Source organism: Ziziphus jujuba, chromosome 10 (assembly GCF_031755915.1).
Source record: "Ziziphus jujuba cultivar Dongzao chromosome 10, ASM3175591v1".
NCBI classification, from domain to species: domain Eukaryota; kingdom Viridiplantae; phylum Streptophyta; class Magnoliopsida; order Rosales; family Rhamnaceae; genus Ziziphus; species Ziziphus jujuba.
The window spans coordinates 18,084,699-18,111,983 of record NC_083388.1 but is presented as its reverse complement, the minus strand read 5'-3'; the positions used below and the strand labels follow the sequence as shown (position 1 = coordinate 18,111,983).

Below are 27,285 nucleotides of genomic sequence, written 5' to 3'. Positions count from 1 at the left end.
GGACAATTTATTATAAAATAAATAAAGCATTTTAGAACTTGTAGGTCCTTGAAATTGGTCTGCTTTTTAGAAAGGTTGACCGAGGCCTGTGTGATACCATAGTGTCCTTAAGACGTTTTACGCCCACCGGTGCAGGAGTTTTGTAGCGAACATTTCCCAGGATACAATGGCTGCAAAAGCTTTCAGATTCAGCACCTCTAAAACTTTTCTATTCGAACTCTTTGTGTACCTTACTTTACCACTGTTTTTTTTTTCCCCTTCGTTAAACTATGAAAAACCCTTTTTTTTTCTGTATTTCCTTCCAAAAATAAAAATTGAAAAGAACGTTGCAGTACATGCAACCTTCAAACTCTCACCAAGGAGTTATTCTTCCGTAAAACTCTCTCCCACTATTATCAAAAATATTATTTGATTTAAATAAAAATTATTATAACAAAACTCAACAACCGAAAACCCAAATCATTCACACTTGTGGGCCTAGGCCCAACTCTAACAGTTTTTCTTCAATCTCCCACATCCAGGCTCAAATCTTGACAGAAATTTTTCTCTCATTTTCTATCAGATTTTGCATTCAACCTCTATGTTCTCATGGATTCGAGATACTTTCTCGCAATTTCTCTATGTTTCTTTTGTTTTTTTCCCCGATTTATCCCTTTTAGTCCCAAGATAGCTCTTTCTCTTTCCCTTCGAAGTAGCTCTCTTCCTCTAGCCAGAACGTGGTCTCCTGTCGAAACGTCATCTCTTCGCAGCTCTCCAATTTGAAAATCCCAGTGACTTATATTCAAAGTCTACTGTTCTTCTTCTTCAATGCACTTGTTTTTCTTCTTCTCCTTCAATCTGCCTTCTTCTTCTTCTTCTTCTTCTTCTTCTTCACATTGTTCCCTCAGCTTCATTATCAAAGGACTTAGGGGTTTCATTAATAGCTGCGAAAGAAGAAATTTTCTCGAAGCTGAGAGGATTTTCTTGGGAGGTCCAGAAAGTGCAGGAAAATTTTTTCAGTGTACCGAGAGAAGGGGAAGGAGGAGGAGGAGGAGGAGGAGGAAGAGAGAGCGTGACGGGAATGTCTTTGAATTCGGGTGGCTCCACCAGATTGAGAACGAGGTCGGACCCTTTCTTGGTGGTGTGTAAGTACTTCAGCATCTTGACCTCCCCTACAGCCATTCTCTGTATCGCTGTTAATGTTCTCTCTGCCGTTCGATCTTTCAAGGACGGATATGATGTAACTCTCTCTCTTTCTCTCTCTCTTTCCTCATTCTATTATATTTTTACAAAAATAAATGTGTAGCTATGGAATTAATCTTTGTGATTGTTTAGTGTAGGTTTTCGATGGGATATTTCAGTGTTATGAGGTTTTGATTGCAGCTTTTGTGGTTCTAGCTGAGACAGAGAGGGAATTCATCATCAAGTTCTGGAAGGTTGGTCTTAATTCTTTGACCTCAGTTGAACATGATTGAAATAGTATTTGAGCTGGTTGAAGCATTTCTTGTTTGATAAACCATCTACACCCAACAGATATTCCAACAGTTGTGATAATTCTAGAAAACCAATTAATAGCTGTTATGATAGAAGTTAAAAAAGTCCCATGATAAGAATCCTGTTCTTGACTATGAAAGAATACTAAGTTTTAATTCCCAAATTTAGCAACTTTCTACACCCTTTTGTCTCTAGGCCAAATAACAATTCTAGCTTAGAAGTGAAAGACACTAATTTGTGCCATTAAACAAAACCATGTATGTATACTCAATTTCATTTTAGACTAGAAAACATTCTTAAAATGATAATTTATTATCACATGATAGATAATCTGGTGATGTTTGTTTGGGTATTTCATTTATTTTTATTGCTTCATTATATTTCTATAAATTGATTTGGTTGTTCTTGAAATTGACTTCTAGAACTACAGAAGAAAAAATATACATATTATAAATAAAAAGTGAATGATTTATATATATGTATTTGAATATAGGTGTAGCCAAATCTGAGCTTATCTGACCAGATCATGCAGGAGTGCTTTCCACTAGTTCGCTGAGAATTTATTTGCTAGTGTTGTTGGTTTGTATCAGCATGATTCTATATCAGATATAGGTATGTATATATATATATATATATGTATATTTTATGCTATTCATGTGAGCACATTAAAATTCTTCATATATCAAAAATTGAGACCTTTCTTTGCTATATATATTTTTTAACCAATGATATTTAGTTTTTTTTTTTTAATGGAAATTTTCTTTAGATCCAGTGTACTTGTCAAAGAATCAATGGATATATAAGGTTGAGTTGGCTAGTTATGTAAAGCAGCTTTATGCACAAACCTCTGAATCAGCTAGTTATGTATGGCACAACATTGGTCTTCCAACAAGTAGGATGCTTTGGTACAAGGTATACTATATTTATATTCATTAACAAGATCAATTTTCTTTCCCAACTAGAATGTGACTTCAAATTTCAATATTATTTTAGAACATTCTCTTTTGCATTTGTTTCAGTCAACATTCTCAGCTCCTCTTGGTACCGATCCAGTTGTGTTGTGGTTGATTTGATGGGATTGGGAAAAGGAGAAGCTTGGATAAATGTCAGAGCCTTGGAAGGTATTGGCCAAATTTTGAAGCCAATGAAGATGGTTGCAGTTATATTTGTAATTATTGTGGAGCATACAATAGTAATAAGTGCCTGATCAATTGATCATTACGGCAATAATACTTAATTGCTTGAGCTCCTGTGAATCCTGCGAGAACGGAATAACATTACTTAGAGGACCCATCTTAAACGACATTGTTTTGGCCTTCGAAACAAATAAAAACCACTGTTATTGTATTTTCCCATTCAATTTGTACAAAAACTGAAAGTAACTACCAATAGAATTTTGAAAGATTTCTGTTCAGTGCTGAAAGGAACATTTTGTTATCCTTGTAGTTGGTGTATGCGTGTGTTATGCAATGATGTAAGAATGTAATTAGCAGCTCAAGTGCTTAATGTGTGATTTGGTAAAAAAGTCGTTGGTTTCATGTATTGTTTTGTTGAAAAAGTCATTTGTTGTATTGTTTTGGTAAAATAGCATTGTGTGTTCAGTATTTTGTATGTTTTTTACTGTCACAGAGATACTAAATATAATTTTATTAATGATTCTCAACAAAAGAATCCAAAAAAATGGAAAAAAAAAAAAGTGGGAAAATTTCAAATAAAGTTGATTATCGATGATGCATCGGTAATACTGATGCCAACGGTTTCATCGGTAATTTCCAAAATCTTATTGGTATTACAATTTGTCCTTGCTTGAAAAATTAACGTAGGTTTCATCGGTAATTATCGAAACCCCTATTATTATCACATTTTACCAATTTTTTAGCCCCCACAAGTCCCCTAATGTGTGTTAAATGCAACAACATGCAAAATATACATTCTTCAATGATCCTAAGGACAAAAAACCCCAAATGTTTTGAAAAAGTTTTCAAATTGGCACAAAAATTTGATTACCATAGGGCCTTCGGTAATTACCGATGAAACCTACGGTAATCAATTTGTAGTTGCTGGAAAAATTACCGTAGATTTCATTGGTAATTATCAAAACCCCTATAGTTATCACATTTTACCAATTTGTTGGCCCCACAAGTCCCCTAATGTGTGTTAAATGCAACAACATGCAAAATATACATTTTTCAATGATTTTAAGGAGAAAAAACCCCAAAAATTTTGAAAAAGTTTTCAAATTGGCACAAAACTTTGATTATTGTAGGGCTTTCGGTAATTACTGATGAAACCTACGGTAATCAATTTGTAGTTGCTGGAAAAATTACCGTAGGTTTCATCGGTAATTACAGAAGGCCCTACGGTAATCAAATTTTTGTGCCAATTTGAGAACGTTTTCAGAACTTTTGGGGTTTTTTCTCTTTAGTATTATTGAAGAATATATAGTTTGCATGTTGTTGCATTTAACACACATTAGGGGACTTGTGGGGGCCAAAAAATTGGTAAAATGTGATAACCATAGGGGTTTTGGTAATTATCGATAAACCCTACGGTAATCAATTTGTAGTTACTGGAAAAATTACCGTAGGTTTCATCAGTAATTACCGAAACTCCTATGGATGGATACCCAAGTCATTTTTCATTGTTTTAAGGTTAAAATGGATATTAAAAGGTAGAAAAAAAATATTAGCAAATGAAAAACAGATATCATTAAGCTCATCCCAAAAGGGATATTGGACCAAATTCCCCAAAAAATTATCCTTCTTTTAATTAAAATGTAAATTTTTTAAGAAAATGCTACCAATCATCGTTGAAATAAGAACATAAATAGCACGGTTGTTTATATGAGTTTCAAAATAAATTTTAATAGATGTCAATGAGTACATCAGCTATAACTCAAAATTTATTTTGTCAATAACCACTTTTTCATTATCCATATATGTTTTCTTTTAGAGACAACCATTATCCGTATATGCAGTTGAATGTTGACATGTAAGGGATTGAGATGTACTGAAATTTTGATTGGAGATAATATAAAAACAGATATATATATATATATACAGTGCGTCTACAATGCGGTAAAACCGCACTCTATCCATCTGGACCAAAAACGTGTTTTAATTTCACAGCCATTGGATTTGAAATTTGGATCTGGACGGCTGAGATTGAAGGTGGGCTCACGTGTGAAATTCTTGGCAAATCTCCCCTTCTCTCTTGCAAAACACCACACCAGATCGCAAATCTTCACTCGCACCAGCTCTTGGATTCCCCACACCAGCTCCGACTAGATCTTTGCAATCTTCAATGCTCAAATATCTCAATGTTAGTGTTTTTTTCTCAGATTGAATTTGCTTCTAATGGAGAGAGGAAGGAATGGCTATGGCAGAGGGAGAGGAGGAAGAGGCGGAGGAAGAAGTGGACGATATGCCGATGGTTATGACCAAGGTGGCGGTGGTAGAGGAAAAGGTTTCGGTCATCAACAACAACAGCATCATTATCAGCATCAGCAACAACGTCGTGAGGTACAGCCAGCAATGGATGAGTGGTTCTAGTGGTGGCGTTCACCAACAATATGGGCATCATCAGCATCAGCATCAGAACTAGCAGCAACATAGTGGTTCTTGGAGGTGGCGAAGTGCAGATTCGATGACCCAGGTGGAGACTATGAGCTCTCCGATTGGTTCGAGCATGGTTGGTGGGGGAGGTGGCCATTGTAGAGGAAGAAGTGGGGAACCTGCAACTACCCCTGCGCCGGTGTTTCAGCACCAGATACCTTCTTCTTCCGCTGGTATGTGATTCGTTATTTGTGTTTCTGCAAAAAACTAATAATAATAATATTCATATCAGTGGGCGGACCCAAAAAAAAAATGAAAAGGGTCACGGTTGCATAATACTTTCTAGCTAATTTATAGTTTGAAGAGGCTTAAACATGAATAAAGGTGTGGTGTTTTGCGAGCAAGAAGGGGAGAGTGAACGGGAAGAGGAGATTTGCCAAGAATTTCACATGTGTGCCCACCTTCAATCTCAGCCGTCCAGATCCAAAATTCAAATCCAACGGCTGTGAAATTAAAAAATGCTTTTGGTTCGGATGGGTAGAGTGCATTCTTACCATATTGTAGATGCACTATATATATATGTATACAGTCCGTCTATGGTGCGGACGGACCTCATGCAGACCACAGTATTGGTGAGGGTTTTTTATAGTATTGGTGACGATTTTCTAAGAAACCGTCGTTAATACTATGAAAAACCGTTACTAATACTGCAATCCTCATGGGGACCGTCCTCACCATAGAATTTCCGTATATGTATATTCACTTTTTTCAAATAGTTTAAAAATTCACTTTCTTTAAATAGTTGAAAATATCATTTATTTAGATTTAGAGTGTTCTAATAAAAGGCATATGATTCTTTTTTTTTCTTTTTCCTTTTAGTAATTAAAGCATATAATTCCTTACAATCCTTTTATTAACCTAAACATGTAATAATTCAACCAAAAAAAAAAAAAAAGAACAAATATGTAGAGGATATATTTAATTTAGAAAATGAAATATTTTAAAAGAGTTTAAAAGTTTAGAAAGATTGGATTAAGATTTTAAAATAGTTGGTACAAATCAGTGACATTCAATTTATATTTTAATGGATTTATAAAAATATATTAAAATTTAGATGTATTTAATTAATATTTTATTATTATTTTTTAAATTTATAAAATATTTAAAAAGTCATTAACTTTAAAAAATTTTAAAAAATAATAAATTTTAATAGATTTGAAAGAATTTTAAAAGTAAAATTGTAAAAAAAAAAAAAAAAAAAAATATCAATATAAAATTCAACTTTAAATACAAAATTTTTATTGGATTCTTACAAATTCAAAATGAAATTTATTAAATTTCATAACTATATATTTAATTCTTTAAAATTTATAATTCTTTTTAAATATATTAAATTTCAAATTGAATGTATCTATAAGTAAAAATATTATAATTCACCATTAAAATTGATTATCTAAGCAAATAAAAATTATCTAAAAGGGGAAATTTTAATGTATAGATACCAATCACATTTCAAGAATATTCTTTTCATTTCAGCGATTTTTTTTCTTTTTGATATTGCATATAAGAATTCCAATTTAAAATTATTATTCCGGAGAAAAGTGGTTGTCCATGCACAGCGGCCATAGCCACCAGGGCTGGAGTTCACTATTTTCTTTAGCTAAACGTCTTCATTTGTTGCTAGAATTCTGTGTCTGAGACTCCATGACTTACAGTTTTCAGTTGACTTGAGTGCCCAACGGGAATTCAGGCGAAGCAAAATAGCTAAAGACACATTGGTAGGAGGAACAACCTTTGAGGATGGAGAAGAAACATATTTTGTGGGACACATTGGTAGGAGGAACAACCTTTGAGGAAGGAGAAGAAACATATTTTGTGGGTGCAATATACATAGTAATTCTACGGTATGTACCATGGCATTCAAACAGCATCCAAAGCCAAAGGACAGTCCGCACCGTAGAAGCTCCCCATACATAAACATATTTTGTGGGACACATTGGTAGGAGGAAAAACCTTTGAGGAAGGAGAAGAAACATATTTTGTGGGTGCAATATACATAGTAATTCTACAGTATGTACCATGGCATTCAAACAGCATCCAAAGCCAAAGGACAGTCCGCACCGTAGAAGCTCCCCATACATACATATGTATATATCTATATCTATATATATATATATATATATGAATCTTGGCTTACATAGCTTACTGAAGGGCAAATGGGAAATTATCCTTTTTCGTTTTTTCTTTCATAGCTTACTCATTCAACATGCTATGAACTATATTTTTTCACCCTTTCGGATTTGGTTTCATAACCAAATACGCAAGAAAAGCAAAAATGCAAAATAAGGTGGGTGTCTCCCTAGTATTATCTATTAGGAAGCTAGAGTGATTAGCGTGCCGATTCCATAGCAAAAAGCTGATGCTTGACTTTTCAAAATAGAAACTGCATTCAGGGAAAAAATCAACTAACGAATTCAACTACACACACAAACAAGGAAATGGAGCCTATTGTTGCATTTTCCACAATCCCCTTCTTTTGCCATTTTAAAAAATTAGCATAAAGGGAGCTTCCGAAATATTTTAACCTCATAAAACAACAAATCTTCCCGAGAATGAATCTGTGGCAGATCAATGAGCTGCAAAAAATGCCCCCCATTTATCTGGCTCCTACATAAGCTTGGGGAAGGATACCAAAATGGCTGCCATTAGAAAGGTCATTAATGGGAGAACAAAGGCATTACTATGAAGACAATCTGAATATGAAGTGCGAAGTTCTACTGGAAATCTGCACTTACCCACCGAAGGATCTACTGTTGTGATTAAACCTAAACCACCAAAATCACAGCTATCTGCACTTTGATCATGCTGTTGATAGAAGCTATTAAATGCATAAGATATATTCCCTGGCCAACTGATGTTTGAACATGATCCGCCAGGAGACAATGCGGTGCAATCAGCATTGTTACATGCCTGTAAAGCACTTGCAGTTGCATTAGACAAGTCTATATTGTTGTTCACTACACACCACTTGGAGGAAAGGTACTCGACATTTTGTGCATTCACAAGGGTTTTCAAGCCTTGGCCAAAGTCGACATGATACTTGGCTTGACCATCAAAAGTGAATAGGCCCCAATGTCTCTCAAAATTTCCAGTGGCTATGCTTCTTTGATCCTCATCTAGGAGGCTAAAAATATATGTTTCAACTGGTGGATTATGGGGCCTAAGTGGGGTTCCCATTTTGCTATGAAGGTGTTTCATAAAGCCTTTCAAAAAGGTCTCTGCAATGGAGGAGTTTGCATTAGCTGCTCCATCTGTAGGCCAACCAATTTGTGACACAACAATATCCATTTTGGAGAATCCTACAGTTGACAGTGCAGCGACCAGAGTATCATAGCTCAAGTCAAAGCTGTTTTTGTATGTTCTATGACTATCATTGTGAGCTTTTGCAGTTTCTTTAAATAGAGTAAAGTCAAGTGAGATGTTTTTGTTTTGTTGGAGACTTAAGAATGGGGAGATGGTCACAAAGAAAGGTGAGCTATGCTTGTCCAGAAACGTGAGGAGTTGAATCATGGTTTTGTTAAGTTCAGCTCGGAAGTGCCCTTTGGAAGGAAGGTTTGATTCTGATAGGAATGCATCAAAACTGCAGGGTACCACTACTTTCACCTTGCTGTCCAAGTTTGCTCTGACCAAAGCTGTTTGGATATTGATGGCTGCTCCAATTACAAAAGGTTTAAACTGCTCACCATAGCTCTGGAGAAATGGCTCATCTCCTACAGCAACATACCTGCAAAACATTCACAATATTATGGGGGAGAAAAAGAATTCATTTAACCATTAAATAAATCAATAAAACAACAAATGCAATTACTATGGTAATGAAAGAACTTAGCCTATGGAATCCAGAATCCTGATAAATGCATTCATGTGTTTTAATGACTTAATCCATCTACAACTTGTATTGCTAACCAGAACCAATAAGAAAGGAAACTATTGCATTTTTCCATCTGATATTTGGCTTGCTAATTCATTGCGCAACAACAGCATGCTGAAGACATATGCCTAGTTAATATTCATGAAGGATGAATGACAAGAAAGAGCCCAAAAATACAAACTCTCTTGCATAATCTGCCATGTGGAAAAGAGCTTAAGTTTGAGAAATATAATAGTTCCAAACTGCCAAAAAAAATTAAGCAAATCAAAATTATAAGATTAGCAAAATAATATCTGATATAGTCAGGAAAGGGAAATTGAAGCTTAAAGTTCTCCATCACTTTTGATCCTATAACTTTTAAACTTCATTTAACAGAGGAATGCTTCGTGTCCTTGCAAAGGTCATTGGCATTATTTTATAATGTGTTATTTTCCAAAAAAGCAAGCAAAAAAGAATTCACCGATCATTACTATAGCTTGCAGCTGCTCAAGTGACCACCAGCACTCTAACATTACTACAAAGCATTTTTCATGCTCCACTTGTATGACAGATATCAAAGACAAACTCTAACCAAGTTGAATCAACCATTCAAAAGCCGTTCAGACATCTTTCTTAGGTCTTCAGTTTCATCTTAATATCCATACAGTATGCAGAATTGCCAGGGGTCATCAACTTCTCGCTTAGGCAAAAAAAAAATAGCCTCAAGAAAAATGCAGCAGCATAACGCTTATAATTCCCACTTAGGAATAAGCATTACTACAGCAAAAAGGAAGGTACTTTACAATTAAAGCACTTGTGAATCATTTTAAAAAATGCACTAGAGCAACGATAGTTATTAATAATAGCAATGATAACGAAATTTAGCTTCACTCTCATAAAATGCAGCATAAATGCACAAATGCAAGCCCATAAATTATCAAAGGAAGCAGGGATAATCTCAGGTACTCTAGCTTCATTCCCATATCCAAGCACAACGAGGAAAAACCCGATGACTAAAACTAAAGAAGCAATATCGGTTATCGAAACAAAACCATTGGCAAATAGCAACAAAAAAACAAAGTTGGGGGGGGGGGGGGGGGGGGACAAAAAACGTACTCAATTCGAACTCCACTGCCGCCATTAGAGATGTACCGGGTGACATTGTCATGGACCCAACTCTCAGCGGCTTTCTTGGAGGAGTTCAAGCTTCTGAGCATAGCATTTGGAATGCCAATGGTGACACCGAGATTGGAGCCAGATAAAGCTTGGAGGACGAGTGGGTCGGCGTCGAAGAGCTTGACTTTGTTGATGTCGTTGGACTTCAAGAGCTCCACAACCTTAGGGGGTGGGAGAGGATGAGAGGCCATGGTGCCCCAGTTGACGCCTATGGCTCGAGCCCTAGAGGCCAAGACGAAGAAGAAGAAGAAGAAGATGATGATTAGGCGGAGATTGGGAGGCATTTGCGAGGTCTCAACAGTAGCTGTGGACTAGTGGGAAGGGGGTGTGAGTGAGAGGTTTTTTAGTCAGACAGACAGGGTTTTGAAGCTGAAGCTGTCGTTCAAATTCAATTATTTATATTTATATTTTCCATTTTATTGTTCTTTTGGATATCAAATGACTGTGAATAGGTTTGGGATTTCGTATTGGGTAAAGCAAAACTAGTCTGGCTCTCTGAACCATGATGAGGCATAATTCCTTATTATCTAATATTTAAAAAAAAAAAAATCTTTTAATTTTAATAAATTTTTTTGAGAAAATTAAAATAATTAATCTCCTATATATTATGTCTGAATTTTCCTCTTGGTCCAAAAACAATCACACCCCATCCTTGAAATTGAAATATTTTTTTTTAGTTGACTAAAGAAATATTACCTTATTTAGTATTTTAACATTTTTTTTTAATGTTAAAAATATATTGGTCATGCATAATTAAGTGAAATGGTTTTAAAAAAATTATTTCACCATTAAACATTAAGGGGATGTATTCAATTTAGAATTCGAAGGATTTTAAAAGTCTTTTAAAGTTTTGAAGTATTCGATTTAGATTTTAAGAGAGTCCATACAAATCTAACGATATTCAATTCAGATTTTGATGGATTTTATAAAAGTCCATTAAAATCTAGATGTATTCAATTAGGACTTTATAGAATTCTTTTAAGATCTGGTGGTATTCAAAAAGTCATTGATTTTAAAAGACTTTAAAAAATGATGGATTTTAATGGATTTGAAAGGATTTTAACAAGGAAATTGTGAAGAAAATTGTTAATATGAAATCCAGCTTTAAATCCAAAGATTTCATTGGATTCTTATAAAATCTTTATGAAGTCTGTAGAATTCCATAACAATCCATCAAATCCTTTAAAGTATATAATTCATTTGAAATTCATATAACTCTAAATTGAATACATCCCTCTAAATGTTAAAATCATAATAATTTTTTTATTCCAAAATTTTTATGTTTATTTATATGTTTTAACTTGGGCTACGGGACTCATTGTTTGTTTCAAAAAACTTTACTTTTTTCCATAATTTAACAAATATATAATTTATTATTTATTCTTTTTTAATAAAAAGATAGATGTTTATTCATAAAAAAAAAAAAAAAAGATAGATGTTTCTTTCTAATAGTTTTATTGAAGTATAACTTTTTCTACATCGGAAGGTCATGTAATTTTTGCAAAACATAAAGAATTTACGTGTGGTTTACCATCAAGAAAAGGAAAAGGTAAAATGGTAATTTTAAATGAATAAATACGACACTTAGTTAGAGAAAATTTTATTGTTTTATGCTCCAAGGAAACTTTTATAAGTTTGTATATATTTTTTGGTTAAATGCGCTTGACCACCTTCTAATATGGATGATGTAACACCCCGTCCCGAATCGCACCGGAATCCGTGCACGTTGACCGAGGTTGACCGTTGACCGTTGACCGAAGGGGTCAAAAGTTGACTTTTTGACTCGGTGGGAATTTCGAGTTGACCAGGGTACCGTGGCGAAGTGCATGACGCCCTGAGTTCGTAGACTAGTAGCACGTCGAAAACGGAGCTACGGTTTGAAAGTTATGGGCAAAACAAGTTGAAGTGTAAACTGTCTAAAAGGTGCCGGGAGTTGACTTTTTCTTGTGATGTAATTGTGAGTTGACTCTTGTATGGTTGTAAAGTACTCGTCGATACGAGTTCACAGACTAGCGGCACGCTCAAAACGGACATCCGGTTAAAAAGTTATGGACGTTTGAAGTTTACCGGATACCGTATTATTTTAATATTTTTTTTGGGTCGGTGAACAGTGAAACGCCACGTGTCAGTTTTTGATTGGTCCACGTGGCATGAACAGTGTCATGCAGGGGTTTTATTTGTTAAAACACTCGGGGAAGAGAGAGAAAGAGAGAGAAGAGAGAGAAAGAGAGAGAGGAGAGAGAAAGAGCCACCGCCGGCCACCGGATTTTGTCACTGTTCCGGCCGAGTTACTGTACACGCGCCGGACAGAAAGCTTGCCCACCTCATTTCCGGCAAAACCTCCAAATTTCACGGCGAACGGCCGCCGGACGCGCCCGGATCGGACGTCCGAAGTTTGGCGGCGATTTTTCCCCTCCACCGCCGGCCACCGCGAATCGGCACTATTCTGGCCGATATACAGTACACGCGCCATACACCCAGCATCCTCTCCTCAAGTCCGGCCTACCCACCAAAAATCACGGCCATCGGACCACCGACGCGCCGGGATCGGAGCGTTTTCCGGCGAGGGGTCGAAAATCTTCAAACGGTGATTTCTCCGCCGTCCGACCTCCGTTTTGCTCACCGTCGGTCCCGTTGGATTGCTCTCCTCACGATCTACAAATCTGCAAAATTTCACAGCAAACGGCCACCGTCGGAAATTACTGTTCCGGCGACGGTTGCCGGTGACGTGGCGGCCGCCGAAAATCACTGTTCCGGCGAGTACCCCGAAAATTCCGGCCAGCTCCAGTCCGCAGTGTTCGACCTCCTGAACCCAAATCCGACTTCCGTTTCCACCAATTCGCGACGGTTTGGGAGAATTGCGGAGCCGAAACCCGAAAAGCTTCCCGATAAAATTCCGACCCCGTCGGGTACGATCATCGGAAATTAAGACCGGATCTGTGATTAGCATCACTCGAGCTTCGATTCGGTATATAATTCGTAAATTTTAGTTATCGTTTGGTGTTCGCTCCTCGGGTACCCATTTGGGGATTACCCGAATAAAATATTAATATTTGTGGTTTTGGTACTGTGGGTGTTTTAGGTGCACGTGCAAGTAGCGGAGTCGATCCTGCGGAGGATCTTGATTGAGATACGTGCACAAGGTGAGTGACCCACCTTCAAATTAATTTTGGGGAATTTAATTGATGAATATATTATGTGTGAATTAAATATTTGGAATTTAATTTCTATGTGCCAAATATTTATTGGATTTATTGTAGAATTATTTATGAATTTATTGGATTTAAGAAAATGCGAATTCTACAAATTTATGCCGTGTGGAATTATTTTATGGTTTTGAGGATTTTGAAATTGGTGTGGTTTTAATGGTAAATTGGGCACGATTTGATTTTCAAATATTTCAAGGAAAATATTTGGTTATGTTGGTGATTTCAATTTTTATGAAATATGCCCATAAAATATTATGGGATTTGATTATGATATTTCGAGAAATTATTTATGCTTGGAAAAAATGTGGATATTTGAATTGATGGATTTGGGAGTTGGTGGATTTGAAAATCATGGAATTTATGGTATTAATTATAAGGAAATTGTGGAGAATTTCCCGGTTCAAGCGGATGGATTATGCCCGCTATGTTTATGAAAAATGTGAAATTTGTTTTATAATTTAAATTGTGGATTTTATGAATTTTAGATGCACCGTGCACGTACTGGTGTTCTGATTATGTGATATGGTATATGTGATATGGTTAGTGTGCACACGGTTGTGATTAGCGCGCAGGTGGGTGTGATTAGCGCGCAGGTGATGTGATTAGCGCGCAGGTGGGTGTGAGTAGCGCGCGGTTGATATTATGAGGGTGTCCTGTGGATGCCATCGGAGAGGGCGGCCACCCCCCTTTGGCCGGGACACCAGGTTAGCAGCGGCGCAGTGGGACGCCACGCGACCGTATGCCGGTTTCTTTCTATAACCTCCTGTCTGGCGGTACCTTGGGACGCTGGGTACTGTTGGCGCCACTGGTATATAGTGGGTGCATCAAATGATTTTCAGAACTGTGTTTTAAAAATAAAATGTTTGGAAACTGTATTGGAATTAAAAATATAATATTACTGTTCTGGTATTTAATTGATGTCTTGGTTTTCGGGAAATATGAATAAAGGGTTTTGTGAAAATGTTTTAAAAGGGGAACCTTTCCAACTGAGAGAATTGTAAGGGTTTTGAGAGACATTATTATTTCCAAATAATTATTATTTATATACCTATTACCGTGGTATGATAGTGTAGAGTAGTAGGGTCGCTCACTGAGATGATTAGCATCTCACACTCTTAAATTTCGTTCCTCTAGGTACCAGGTAGTCGGTGTTCACTCGGAGCGGACTCGATCTTCCTCGCTGTATTTGTTCGTGCAGTACCTTGTTCTTCTTTTACTGCAGTTGTACTATTTCTTTCACTTTTACTGTATTCTGTATTTTGTAGTACTTCATAAAGCTCTGTATACTGTATGGGACACTTATGTATTTGTATTGCACTGGATTACTGTATTTTTATTTTGGAGTGCTGAAATTTGTGGAACCAGTTCGTCGTACTGTGGGAGGAATAAGGGAACAATTATAGAAGTGTGTTTTCAGTGCAGGAAATTTTGTGGTAAGTTCATCCCTTAGGGGAGGTTCTGCCGGATCTTCCACAGAAGGGTCCGGTAGGGTTTCCCTGGGATCAGGGCTTGTCTAGGGTTCCGGTGGGGAACTTTGGACGGGTCCTGACAGTTGGTATCAGAGCTCTAGGTTCTAGTATTCCTAAGGGACTGTGCATTGTTGTGCATCCTATCCGTGTTTAATCTCTCGTTTTACCCGTGTGAAAGCGTTCTTTCTGTTTGTGTCGAAGTAAATTCGTTGCCCGAGTTTGAATAACTCTAATCTTCGAGGGTGTCAATTAGGATCATCTAGCCTAACGGGGAATTCCTATGGCCTAGTCGATGGTCGAGGATGCCTTTTCTTTTTGAAGGTCAAGCTTATCATCGTGAATGGTATCCGTTTCGTTCATGGAGAAGAATGATGATTGCCTAAGGATGTGTGTTGATCGATTTCAAGGCGTCAAAAATATTTTTCCGATCGATTATCAAAATTAAATACTTTTCAAAGTGGTATTTGAAATTAAAGGTGTTTTATTCAAGTATTTTTGGTTTGTGTTCATACATGTATCTGTATGTTATATTGTTTGATATTATCCTGCACCATATGGAGGCGGCGAACCAATGTGGTCCATGTAGAGCTAGCCCCATGATCATGTTGCCTACGAGCCCGGGGAATTGGACGGCCAATATAGGCAACCACCCTGGTTTGTATTGGTAGCAGAGTGTCGGCGACAGTTGGAATCATGGATTACGTAACATGTAGAAGGTGTCGTACGTACCTCCATTACAAGCGTGCATATTTTATTTTATGCTATGAATTTTAAGATATGATTTTGTGCACTTATTCATGTGCTTATTATTGTTTCAATGTGGAGTTTTAACAATTGCCTATGCAAGTTAAGTATATTTGAAAAATATATTTTATTATTTGTTTTATGTTATGGTTTTTCCAAAAGCGACTTAAGGTTAAGTATCGCCAATTGAGAATCCAAAGTAGGATATCGTTGAGTTCAAAAAGGAGATCCTAAAGGAAGCACGCGATTCAAGGTATGCGATACACCCCAAGGGTACCAAGACGTATGGAATGCTCACTGGATGACATGGTGGTTTGGCACGATAAAGGAAGTTGCAAGATCCGAATAAAGGTACTTAGGTCACCGATAAGTAAAAGTAGGGAGATGTAAATATGGATTTCGTGCTTAAACTATCATTCACAAAGAGAAGGTACGACAGCGTTTAGAGAATCAAGCAAGCTCCGGATAGCGACTAAAGTTCTACTTGGTGGTTGATGAGGTTAATGAGATGAGGATGATTCCTTAGGCATGGTTGGATGTTTAAGCATGGTTATTTTTCATTCTAGAAGCTAAGATCTTGATATTTTATTTCCTTGGAGATTTAAGGTTCGTATTGATGGTGCTTCATCGATTCAAGGTGGTTGATATTGTTGGTGATAATTTACAATGATAAGGAGTATGATTTTTGGGACGGAGTTAGAATTTAAGAAGTGTGGGTTAAGGATCTAGTGATTTGTTCATAGTATTGGTGGTGATGCTAGAATTAAGATTTAAATTTCTTATTGCTTGAGGTGTGGATTCATGGAATCTATTTGAAATGGGGAAAACTTAGGGTTTTCAAGAATGGTATTTGGATGTTGAGAATTTTATTCATGACCTTGATGAATTTAGTTAAAAGAAAGATTGATGTTTGTCGAGGTTAAGACTATTGGTAAATCAATGAGGAGCAAGGGTTTTATAATTGTAAGTACTAGGAGGGTAATCAAGGACAAGTGAATTAATCTCAACCTTAACTTGGTGATACCAGTATTTGAGGAAATTAGACTTAAGTTCTAATCTTACCTTTTGAATTGCTGATCGAGTTACGAGAGTTGGTTGTTGGTTTAAGGATGCATGCTTCAGAAGCACTTTATGGTTAGCGTTCGACTATGACCAAGACTTGCAGATCGTGTTCTCGTGGACCAATTTGACTATCCTTAATTAGTGGGCATGTTAAAGTCACTATTAGGCGAATGTAGTGGCAGATGCTTTGAGTAGGAAGGCTACTGGATCCCTTGCTCACATCCAAGTCATCCAACTACCTCTCATGGTGGAGTTGAAGAAGATGGGGGTGTTAATGCATATGCATCCTTCAGGAGTTCTCATGGCTAGCTTCCAGGTACGACCGGTGTTGGTGGATCGTATAGTAGAGACCCAAATGGAAGATCCTAAGTTGAGGACAATTAAGGGCAAGGTACAAGAAGGTCTTGATCCGGAATTTTCCATAAGGAGGGATGGAGCCCTCGTGTATAAAGGACGACTTTGCGTTCCGGATATCCCAGGACTCAAGAAGGAGATTTTGGAGGAGGCGCATAGCTCGATGTATGCGATGCATCCTGGGAGTACCAAGATGTATCGGACGCTTGTTAAGTATTATTGGTGGATTGGTATGAAGAGAGAAGTGGCAGACTTTGTATCAAAATGTTTGATTTGTCAACAAGTGAAAGCAGAAAGACAGAAGCCTTCGGGACTACTCCAACCTTTACCGATTCCCGTGTGGAAGTGGGAAGAACTCAACATGGACTTCGTATTCAAGCTTCCTTCCACACCTAGAAGGTACGACGGCATTTGGGTAATCATTGATCGTCTCACCAAGTCGGCACACTTCCTACCGGTACGAGAACGTTTTTCGCCCGAGAAGTTAGCCCAGTTGTTCGTGCAACGCATTGTAAGTCTTCATGGAGTACCGTTAGCCATCGTCTCCGATCGAGATCCACGCTTTACTTCACGACTATGGCGGAAGTTGGCTGATGCACTAGGAGCAAGACTTAACTACAGCACCGCTTTTCACCCACAATCTGATGGACAAGCAGAGCGCACAATCCAGACATTAGAAGACATGCTAAGGTCTTGCATTATGCAATTTAGCGGTAGCTGGGATGAACAACTGCCACTGATAGAGTTTGTCTACAACAACAGTTATCAAGCGAGTACTGGAATGTCCCCGTATGAAGCTTTATATGGGAGGCAGTGTCAGACACCTTTGTGTTGGAGTGAGGTAGGAGAAGAGAGGCTCCTTGCAACAACTAATGCGGTCGGATCTGAGTATTTAAGGATGACCTTGGACAAGGTGAAGATCATTAGGGATCGATTGAAGGTTGCCCAAGATAGACAGAAGAGTTACGCCGATGTGCGTAGAAAGGATTTGGAATTCGAGGTAGGAGATTGGGTATTCCTAAAACTATCTCCATGGAAAGGAGTAGTACGTTTTGGACGACGAGGTAAGTTGGGTCCTCGTTATATTGGGCCTTACGAGGTTACGGAGAGGATTGGCCCGGTGGCGTATAGGTTGGCGTTACCGGAAGAGCTAGCTCGAGTACACAACGTGTTTCATGTGTCGATGCTACGGAAGTATATTGCAGACCCTTCGCACGTACTCGAGAGTCCGGATATAGAGATAAGGGAAGATCTTTCGTATGTGGAGCAGCCAGTACAGATTTTGGATCGCGAGGAACGCACGCTACGCAACAAGACTATTCCTCTAGTTAAGGTCTTATGGCGGAACCACTTGGTCGAGGAAGCAACGTGGGAACCCGAAGCACAGATGCGTGAGCAGTACCCGTATCTGTTCCAGTGACGTGCGGAAATTTCGAGGACGAAATTTTTGTAAGGGGGGAAGGCTGTAACACCCCGTCCCGAATCGCACCGGAATCCGTGCACGTTGACCGAGGTTGACCGTTGACCGTTGACCGAAGGGGTCAAAAGTTGACTTTTTGACTCGGTGGGAATTTCGAGTTGACCAGGGTACCGTGGCGAAGTGCATGACGCCCTGAGTTCGTAGACTAGTAGCACGTCGAAAACGGAGCTACGGTTTGAAAGTTATGGGCAAAACAAGTTGAAGTGTAAACTGTCTAAAAGGTGCCGGGAGTTGACTTTTTCTTGTGATGTAATTGTGAGTTGACTCTTGTATGGTTGTAAAGTACTCGTCGATACGAGTTCACAGACTAGCGGCACGCTCAAAACGGACATCCGGTTAAAAAGTTATGGACGTTTGAAGTTTACCGGATACCGTATTATTTTAATATTTTTTTTGGGTCGGTGAACAGTGAAACGCCACGTGTCAGTTTTTGATTGGTCCACGTGGCATGAACAGTGTCATGCAGGGGTTTTATTTGTTAAAACACTCGGGGAAGAGAGAGAAAGAGAGAGAAGAGAGAGAAAGAGAGAGAGGAGAGAGAAAGAGCCACCGCCGGCCACCGGATTTTGTCACTGTTCCGGCCGAGTTACTGTACACGCGCCGGACAGAAAGCTTGCCCACCTCATTTCCGGCAAAACCTCCAAATTTCACGGCGAACGGCCGCCGGACGCGCCCGGATCGGACGTCCGAAGTTTGGCGGCGATTTTTCCCCTCCACCGCCGGCCACCGCGAATCGGCACTATTCTGGCCGATATACAGTACACGCGCCATACACCCAGCATCCTCTCCTCAAGTCCGGCCTACCCACCAAAAATCACGGCCATCGGACCACCGACGCGCCGGGATCGGAGCGTTTTCCGGCGAGGGGTCGAAAATCTTCAAACGGTGATTTCTCCGCCGTCCGACCTCCGTTTTGCTCACCGTCGGTCCCGTTGGATTGCTCTCCTCACGATCTACAAATCTGCAAAATTTCACAGCAAACGGCCACCGTCGGAAATTACTGTTCCGGCGACGGTTGCCGGTGACGTGGCGGCCGCCGAAAATCACTGTTCCGGCGAGTACCCCGAAAATTCCGGCCAGCTCCAGTCCGCAGTGTTCGACCTCCTGAACCCAAATCCGACTTCCGTTTCCACCAATTCGCGACGGTTTGGGAGAATTGCGGAGCCGAAACCCGAAAAGCTTCCCGATAAAATTCCGACCCCGTCGGGTACGATCATCGGAAATTAAGACCGGATCTGTGATTAGCATCACTCGAGCTTCGATTCGGTATATAATTCGTAAATTTTAGTTATCGTTTGGTGTTCGCTCCTCGGGTACCCATTTGGGGATTACCCGAATAAAATATTAATATTTGTGGTTTTGGTACTGTGGGTGTTTTAGGTGCACGTGCAAGTAGCGGAGTCGATCCTGCGGAGGATCTTGATTGAGATACGTGCACAAGGTGAGTGACCCACCTTCAAATTAATTTTGGGGAATTTAATTGATGAATATATTATGTGTGAATTAAATATTTGGAATTTAATTTCTATGTGCCAAATATTTATTGGATTTATTGTAGAATTATTTATGAATTTATTGGATTTAAGAAAATGCGAATTCTACAAATTTATGCCGTGTGGAATTATTTTATGGTTTTGAGGATTTTGAAATTGGTGTGGTTTTAATGGTAAATTGGGCACGATTTGATTTTCAAATATTTCAAGGAAAATATTTGGTTATGTTGGTGATTTCAATTTTTATGAAATATGCCCATAAAATATTATGGGATTTGATTATGATATTTCGAGAAATTATTTATGCTTGGAAAAAATGTGGATATTTGAATTGATGGATTTGGGAGTTGGTGGATTTGAAAATCATGGAATTTATGGTATTAATTATAAGGAAATTGTGGAGAATTTCCCGGTTCAAGCGGATGGATTATGCCCGCTATGTTTATGAAAAATGTGAAATTTGTTTTATAATTTAAATTGTGGATTTTATGAATTTTAGATGCACCGTGCACGTACTGGTGTTCTGATTATGTGATATGGTATATGTGATATGGTTAGTGTGCACACGGTTGTGATTAGCGCGCAGGTGGGTGTGATTAGCGCGCAGGTGATGTGATTAGCGCGCAGGTGGGTGTGAGTAGCGCGCGGTTGATATTATGAGGGTGTCCTGTGGATGCCATCGGAGAGGGCGGCCACCCCCCTTTGGCCGGGACACCAGGTTAGCAGCGGCGCAGTGGGACGCCACGCGACCGTATGCCGGTTTCTTTCTATAACCTCCTGTCTGGCGGTACCTTGGGACGCTGGGTACTGTTGGCGCCACTGGTATATAGTGGGTGCATCAAATGATTTTCAGAACTGTGTTTTAAAAATAAAATGTTTGGAAATTGTATTGGAATTAAAAATATAATATTACTGTTCTGGTATTTAATTGATGTCTTGGTTTTCGGGAAATATGAATAAAGGGTTTTGTGAAAATGTTTTAAAAGGGGAACCTTTCCAACTGAGAGAATTGTAAGGGTTTTGAGAGACATTATTATTTCCAAATAATTATTATTTATATACCTATTACCGTGGTATGATAGTGTAGAGTAGTAGGGTCGCTCACTGAGATGATTAGCATCTCACACTCTTAAATTTCGTTCCTCTAGGTACCAGGTAGTCGGTGTTCACTCGGAGCGGACTCGATCTTCCTCGCTGTATTTGTTCGTGCAGTACCTTGTTCTTCTTTTACTGCAGTTGTACTATTTCTTTCACTTTTACTGTATTCTGTATTTTGTAGTACTTCATAAAGCTCTGTATACTGTATGGGACACTTATGTATTTGTATTGCACTGGATTACTGTATTTTTATTTTGGAGTGCTGAAATTTGTGGAACCAGTTCGTCGTACTGTGGGAGGAATAAGGGAACAATTATAGAAGTGTGTTTTCAGTGCAGGAAATTTTGTGGTAAGTTCATCCCTTAGGGGAGGTTCTGCCGGATCTTCCACAGAAGGGTCCGGTAGGGTTTCCCTGGGATCAGGGCTTGTCTAGGGTTCCGGTGGGGAACTTTGGACGGGTCCTGACAGATGAAGTTTATTTTGAGATCTCCCAATCTTTTTCTACATGTTATATTCTTTAAATTTTAAAAAGTTGCACATTGATAAGAAACCCTTAAATATAATGGAACCTTAACGATTTATCCGGTTTTCACCCTAAATTCTACTTTTTTATATTTATTTGTCCATTAAATAGTGATTTAATAAATAAAAATAAATTAATAAAACAGTTAAAACTAAAATAAAAATAAATTTTAAAAAAAGGTTTTAGAGTTAAAAGATGAATGAATGGTTCCTTTAGCATTTAATGGTTTGCCACCAATATACAATTTTTTGAAATTTAAAAGGTATCAAATGAAAAAAAAAATGTAGAAACTCCAAAATAAAATTTGCCCAAACTAAAATCCAGTAAAGTGCATTTAACCCATATTCCTTTAATAGTAAATCTATAAATATTGCTAATTTTTAATTAAAAATTCTATAAATATTTCTTTTAAATAAAAAAAAGAGTCTATGTAATTAATGTTGAGAAACACTAGAAATGGGGTAGGGTTGATGGCTATATTTGAAATATAAGATTTGAAAAAAAAAAAAAAAAACAGAAAATGTCTTTTTCTTTTTAAATCAAAAAGTATAATACACCTTAAAATATAGGATAAATTTAAAAAATATCTCATAGACATTTTATACGTATCTGGGAAATTTGGAAAGATATAAGAAAATATTTATATCATTTATAATTTTTCAATATTCATAAAAAAAAATTATAATTTTCAATATAGTAAAAAAAAAAACTTATTTCATATATAGTAACAAATAATATTTTTTAAAAAAAAATTATATACATTAAAAATCTCCATAAAAAATTATGCTAACAAATCAAATCAATTTAAGACTTAAAAAATCAATTTTCAATCCAATCTAATCAGATTTTAAGAAGTAGTTACCTTTTTTTTTGTTTATTTATTTATTTATTTGATCAAATATCTATTTGATTAATTTTCATAACAACCTGGAACCCCGTAGCATGGTAAACCCTGAGCTAGTCACGGGGACCATGAGCTTCCCACACGCTCCTCCGACTGAAATCAATCCAAATCGCCCACGCGTCCCATCATCGACGGCTAGAAATCTCTTCTTCCACTTGGCAGATTTGATAAGCTTATATGCCATTCTTCAACCTTCCTCCAATTACGCCATTGTTACTGTCCTGAAAAGCCTCCATTTCCATTCTCTTTCTCCAACTCTCTCCACAATGCCTCTGATCACATCTTCTCCTTCTTCTTCTTGTTCTATAACCTCACAGACAACCAGCTTCGGCCTCTGTTTCTCACCTTCCATTATCAGCGCTCTCAAGAACTCGGGTGGTTCTGGTCCATCCTCTGTGCGAGTTTCGAAGAGAAACAATGCGGCTGTTCATGGTGGTTCGATGAGTTTCGCCTCTACCAACGCTCATAGTCGATCAATTGTGGACGTAGTGTTCGAGCCCTTCGAAGAAGTCAAGAAGGAGCTCCTTCTTGTCCCAACTTATCCCCATGATTCTCTTGCTCGCCAGAAGTACACAGACCAGTGCGAGAAAGCCATCAATGACCAAATCAAGTGAGTTTCACAATCTCTAAAATCTTTGTATTTCCTGCATTTCAGTCCCCGACAGACTAATGCAGGCCAGACTGCTTTCTTTCATTCTTTCTTCTGGGTTTCAATCTTCATATGCCTATTTGTGTTTGATACTTTGTTTCTGTGATTATACTGTTTGATTTTCGTTTCTTTAATCCATAATTAGTGTAACGTTGTGATGGTTTTTCAAGTTTGAACCCCCATTTCTAAAGGATTGAAGTTCTTGTAAATTGTAACTCTGTGACTTTTAGAAGGCTGTCGAAACTCTGTTAATTCTTCATTCAGTTTTAATTGTTAGACTGATCGATGAACCGTGAGAGGAAACAATCTATTTTGCCCGAATAGAGTTGGGAATAAAAGCATTGTCTGTCTTTTATTTTGCATATATGTTTCAACATTTTTCTTGTGTATATTCTGATAACACACTTATTGTTTCTCTATCAGCGTGGAATACACAGTCTCCTATGTGTACCATGCCATGTATGCTTACTTCAGCAGAGACAACGTTGCTCTCAACGGCATTGCCAAGTATTTCCTTCTCAAACCCATAATTCTTATTAAGTTGTTTTTCCATTGTTTGCTTAGATTGATTCACTGGTTTAAGTTCATGATCCAGGTTTTTTAAGGATTCAAGTGACGAAGAAAGACAACATGCAGAAAAACTGATGGAGTACCAGGCAGGAATCTTCAATGGATATATACTTTTGGACTACCAATGTCGCTACATTTTGTTTCTTCTTGAATTTGATATTTAATTAAGTTTTTTCTCTTGATGATTACCAGAATAAACGAGGAGGAAAAGTTAAACTAAAGTCCATGCTACTGCCCTGGTCCGAGTTTGACAATGAAGAAAAGGGTGATGCATTGCATGGTAAAGTTTCTTTCTCTACTTTATGAGAGAATAAAGATAAATGCAAGTTAGCATTGTGCTGATTATCTTTGGCTTTCAGTTTTTGGCATACACAATGAACTATCATGCTCATCTAATATGCAGATAATTCACGAAAAAGGAATTCATTACTTTTCATATATCTTGCATTCTTAACTTTTTCTTTTTCTCTTTGCTTCTTGATGTAGCAATGGAGCTTGCGCTGGCTCTGGAAAAGCTTAACAATGAAAAACTTCTGAATTTACACACTGTAAGCAGTCATACATAAACTTTTATATTGTTCTCCAACCTCATGATTTTTCTTGATTAATTAGTTTATCAGCAAAAATCAACGGAGATTTATCCTTCAAACTCAAACATTACTTTGTCACAGTTAGCCGAAGAAAACAAAGATGCGCATATGGCAGATTTTATTGAAAGTGAGTTTTTGACTGAGCAGGTATGCATAGGTCCCCTGTTTTCTTCCTTATTGCTTTCTTAATTATATAAGAGCATTAAAAAAAAAAAAAAATAGTATCGAGTACATGATTGGAGGTAATACATTTTCTATTCACAAACAGGTTGAATCAATAAAGAAAATATCAGAGTATGTAGCTCAGCTGAGAAGGGTGGGCAAGGGACATGGTAATGACTTCAATTACGCCAGTTCAAAAATTGTTACACTTTAAATGGTATATGTATGTACAGTTCTTGATGATCTAAATATGGTTTTGTTGGGAATTGCAGGTGTTTGGCACTTTGATAAGGTGCTTCTCGATGCTGGTGTTGCTTGATGAAAATGTAAAAACAACATTCTTGGTATTCTTAAGTTCACCTTTTCTTTGTTCACTCTTTCTAGTATTTGTTCCCTTGCAGTGGCTTAACATTTTTAGGTCTATATTTTTCAGAGGAATCTTTATTAGTTCATAATTGCTCGAGCTTGACTACGAAATTTTGTTGCTATAAAAGTTGAGGAGTGACTACTTTCATGAGGTTCAATTAATTTATTTTTCTTGACTTGTGATTTCATTTTCAAGTTATTAGAATTTCAAACCATATAAATATTGACAAGAAAAATTAGCTAAGCAACATACATTAGGGAAGGTTTTGGTTCCAAATGGCTTCCATTTTAATGTTTTGGTTGTCTGTAAGACTCTTGTAATACTAAATCAAAGGAAAGAATTAAACAGCGTGAGAAAACCAAGTCCAGCTTTATAGTGTTATTGGCTCGTCCATCATAACATCATGAACGTGCAGATTGGAATGACTATCGCCACACGTTATGTCACTGCATACTTCATCCTATTCCTCAGGATGAGTATCAGGACCAAGATGATGGTTTCGGTCCATGGAGCCTAGCCAAAAGAAAATGTTAATGAAAAAATATTGAATTCAAGTTTACTAAAAAATCCCACAAATGGGTAAACAGTTGAAAAAAAAAAAAAAAAGAAATAAAGAAAACCATTAAAATATGTAAGAAGCTTAGAACATGTCCCCACGCTTGTCCAGCTTCCAATGCTTAGACATTGAGCCTCTTCAAATGTTTATTGAACCCTCTAGCTATGGTGCAAAAGAGTATTTAATATGTTTTCGAACTAAAAATCTAATATAGAAAAATGAAGAATGAATTGAAAAGGAGTTTATAGATAGCCAATTAAATTACAGCTTTAACATGAAAATCCCATTGGTGATGGATTACCGGGTGGCGACAAGAAAACGGTGGCACTTTTTTTTTTTTATTTTTTTATTTTTTTTAAATTTGATGAAAAGTAAACGGTGCACATGATAAATGGGCTTGGGATCTCATATAGAAAAACGCTATCGTTTTGATCGGAACTGCATAAGCAGAGTATGGATGGATAGGCTAAGGCTTTTGGAAAGGTAAAAGACTCAGGTCCTCCCAACCTCTCAATCTATCCCGGTGTCTTTTTCTGAACTCTTCTGAAACTCAATAGGTCAAACGGCCTCTGTCACTGTTTTGCTGTTGTCTGAAAACAAGTGCAAACCATTAAGAAGAGAGTTAATTGAGCCAGAGCACATGGGCAAAAATGTAAAATGGAGCTGGACCTCGGCTCTGATCGGAGCAGCTTCGGCTGTAGCAACCATGGCTCTAGTCGGAGCCAAACCCAAAGACCCAACCTTCCACCTCATATCCATTAACCTAACCTCCTTCAAGCTCAACCTCCCAATTGTTGACACCGAACTCATCCTCAACGTACACGTTACCAACCCTAACATCACGCCCGTCCATTACTCCTCCACCACCATGTCCATCTACTACGACGGCTCCCTCCTCGGTTCTGCCGAAGTTCAGGCGGGCTGTCAACCGCCTAAGTCGTGCCAGATGCTCCGGCTTCCGGCTCGGCTTGATGGGTTAGAGCTGGCTCACCACGCCGGTCGGTTTTTTGGGGATGTGGCAAAGCGTGAGATGGTGCTAGACGCGGCTGTGGATATCGGGGGCACCGCGAAGGTGTTGTGGTGGGACCACAACTTCAAGATCCACGTGGACAGTCATGTTACTGTTGATCCTGTGTTTCTTGAGGTAATTGATCAGGAAAACAGATCCGAGTTGGAGCTTTTTGCTTGACTTTTTGTCCTTAATTTGCAATTTTTATTATTTTTTTAATCATCAAGTCTTTTTTTTGTTTGATGAACGGAAAAGAAGAAGTTTATGTAATTTGCATGTATAAGAAATTTATTTCTCCTGTTTAAAAAAAAAAAAAAAAAACAAAAATTGAAAATATTGAAGCAATTTTTTTTCTCTTGTCAAAAATTAATGGTATACCTTTTTTCTATTAAACTTAGACATCATGACGAATTTTGTTGAATTGTATTCGTATTATATTAATTTGAAATTAAATTAATTCAAATATAATTTATTAAATTTTATGTGAAAATAAATAATAATAGATTTACGTTGTGTGAAATTCACCAAAAACACTTCCCTTTCGTATGATGGTTTATGATGGCGCATATGACTGAAGATGATAATTTAGTGGAAATGATAATTTAATGGAAAGAAACCTACTTGCACAATTGATAGCTGCCAATAGAATTTTTTTTCCTGCAAAAAGAATGTCTGTTGACAATTGTCATCACAATATAGCTCATTTTTTGCTAAAATGCATTTTATTACATTCTATTTTCACTTATTTTCATTTAGGAAGCTGTAAATTTTTTTAAAAAAATATTTAATACTCTCTATTTAAAAAATTTAATACTTTAGTTCAATTCTATTAATTTTTAACAGAATCTGTGACAGAAGGTCACGTGCAAGTACAACTTACAAGATCCCCTCAAAATTTTTTTCGTGAATTATTAAAGTGAAATTTATGGTCTT

General features: G+C 37.5%; 4 protein-coding genes across 11 annotated transcripts; 3 read left to right on the top strand and 1 right to left on the bottom strand.

The window, feature by feature from the left end:
* The first annotated feature begins 487 nt into the window (after window positions 1–487).
* On the top strand, window positions 488–3,034 carry LOC112490571 (uncharacterized). Of its 7 annotated transcripts, none has more exons than XR_009634528.1 (4): window positions 488–1,124; window positions 1,320–1,415; window positions 1,967–2,085; window positions 2,240–3,034. XR_009634528.1 is itself a non-coding variant. In XM_060812252.1 (3 exons), the coding sequence occupies exons 1-3, from the start codon at window positions 1,061–1,063 to the stop codon at window positions 2,297–2,299; spliced, it is 315 nt and encodes a 104-aa protein (XP_060668235.1). In that variant the 5' UTR covers window positions 488–1,060; the 3' UTR covers window positions 2,300–3,034. The 7 variants fall into 7 exon arrangements, 1 of the variants encoding a protein (XP_060668235.1); XR_009634526.1 differs by having other exon boundaries at window positions 488–1,219; window positions 1,997–2,085; XR_009634524.1 differs by having other exon boundaries at window positions 488–1,219.
* Window positions 3,035–7,080: 4,046 nt separating this feature from the next.
* LOC107411540 (glucan endo-1,3-beta-glucosidase 9) lies at window positions 7,081–10,588 on the bottom strand. Of its 2 annotated transcripts, XM_025070429.3 has the most exons (3): window positions 10,054–10,588; window positions 7,823–8,811; window positions 7,081–7,726 (listed from the first exon to the last, which is right to left on the bottom strand). In XM_025070429.3, the coding sequence occupies exons 1-3, from the start codon at window positions 10,395–10,397 to the stop codon at window positions 7,695–7,697; spliced, it is 1,365 nt and encodes a 454-aa protein (XP_024926197.3). In that variant the 5' UTR covers window positions 10,398–10,588; the 3' UTR covers window positions 7,081–7,694. The 2 variants fall into 2 exon arrangements, with proteins under 2 accessions (XP_024926197.3, XP_015874629.3); XM_016019143.4 differs by having other exon boundaries at window positions 7,081–8,811; window positions 10,054–10,587.
* An 11,897-nt stretch (window positions 10,589–22,485) lies between these two features.
* On the top strand, window positions 22,486–24,974 carry LOC107411544 (ferritin-4, chloroplastic). The gene is made up of 8 exons (XM_016019147.4): window positions 22,486–23,059; window positions 23,522–23,605; window positions 23,694–23,754; window positions 23,861–23,948; window positions 24,155–24,216; window positions 24,340–24,405; window positions 24,527–24,590; window positions 24,693–24,974. The coding sequence occupies exons 1-8, from the start codon at window positions 22,488–22,490 to the stop codon at window positions 24,737–24,739; spliced, it is 1,044 nt and encodes a 347-aa protein (XP_015874633.2). The 5' UTR covers window positions 22,486–22,487; the 3' UTR covers window positions 24,740–24,974.
* A 666-nt stretch (window positions 24,975–25,640) lies between these two features.
* On the top strand, window positions 25,641–26,622 carry LOC107411543 (uncharacterized). The gene has a single exon (XM_016019146.4). It carries the CDS (start codon window positions 25,984–25,986, stop codon window positions 26,530–26,532), a length of 549 nt encoding a protein of 182 aa, XP_015874632.3. The 5' UTR covers window positions 25,641–25,983; the 3' UTR covers window positions 26,533–26,622.
* The last annotated feature ends 663 nt before the right edge of the window (window positions 26,623–27,285 follow it).

Coding starts and splice junctions, on each gene's coding strand:
- LOC112490571 (XM_060812252.1), top strand. CDS start 1,061: ATGTCTTTGAATTCGGGTGGCTCCACCAGATTGAGAACGAGGTCGGAC. Junction 1,220..1,319: donor CTTTCAAGGACGGATATGAT/GTAACTCTCTCT, acceptor TGTTTAGTGTAG/GTTTTCGATGGGATATTTCA. Junction 1,416..2,239: donor TCATCATCAAGTTCTGGAAG/GTTGGTCTTAAT, acceptor AATTTTCTTTAG/ATCCAGTGTACTTGTCAAAG.
- LOC107411540 (XM_016019143.4), bottom strand. CDS start 10,397: ATGCCTCCCAATCTCCGCCTAATCATCATCTTCTTCTTCTTCTTCTTC. Junction 8,812..10,053: donor GGCAGTGGAGTTCGAATTGA/GTACGTTTTTTG, acceptor AATGTTTTGCAG/GTATGTTGCTGTAGGAGATG.
- LOC107411544 (XM_016019147.4), top strand. CDS start 22,488: ATGGTAAACCCTGAGCTAGTCACGGGGACCATGAGCTTCCCACACGCT. Junction 23,755..23,860: donor AAAAACTGATGGAGTACCAG/GCAGGAATCTTC, acceptor GATGATTACCAG/AATAAACGAGGAGGAAAAGT. Junction 24,217..24,339: donor AACTTCTGAATTTACACACT/GTAAGCAGTCAT, acceptor ACTTTGTCACAG/TTAGCCGAAGAAAACAAAGA.
- LOC107411543 (XM_016019146.4), top strand. CDS start 25,984: ATGGGCAAAAATGTAAAATGGAGCTGGACCTCGGCTCTGATCGGAGCA.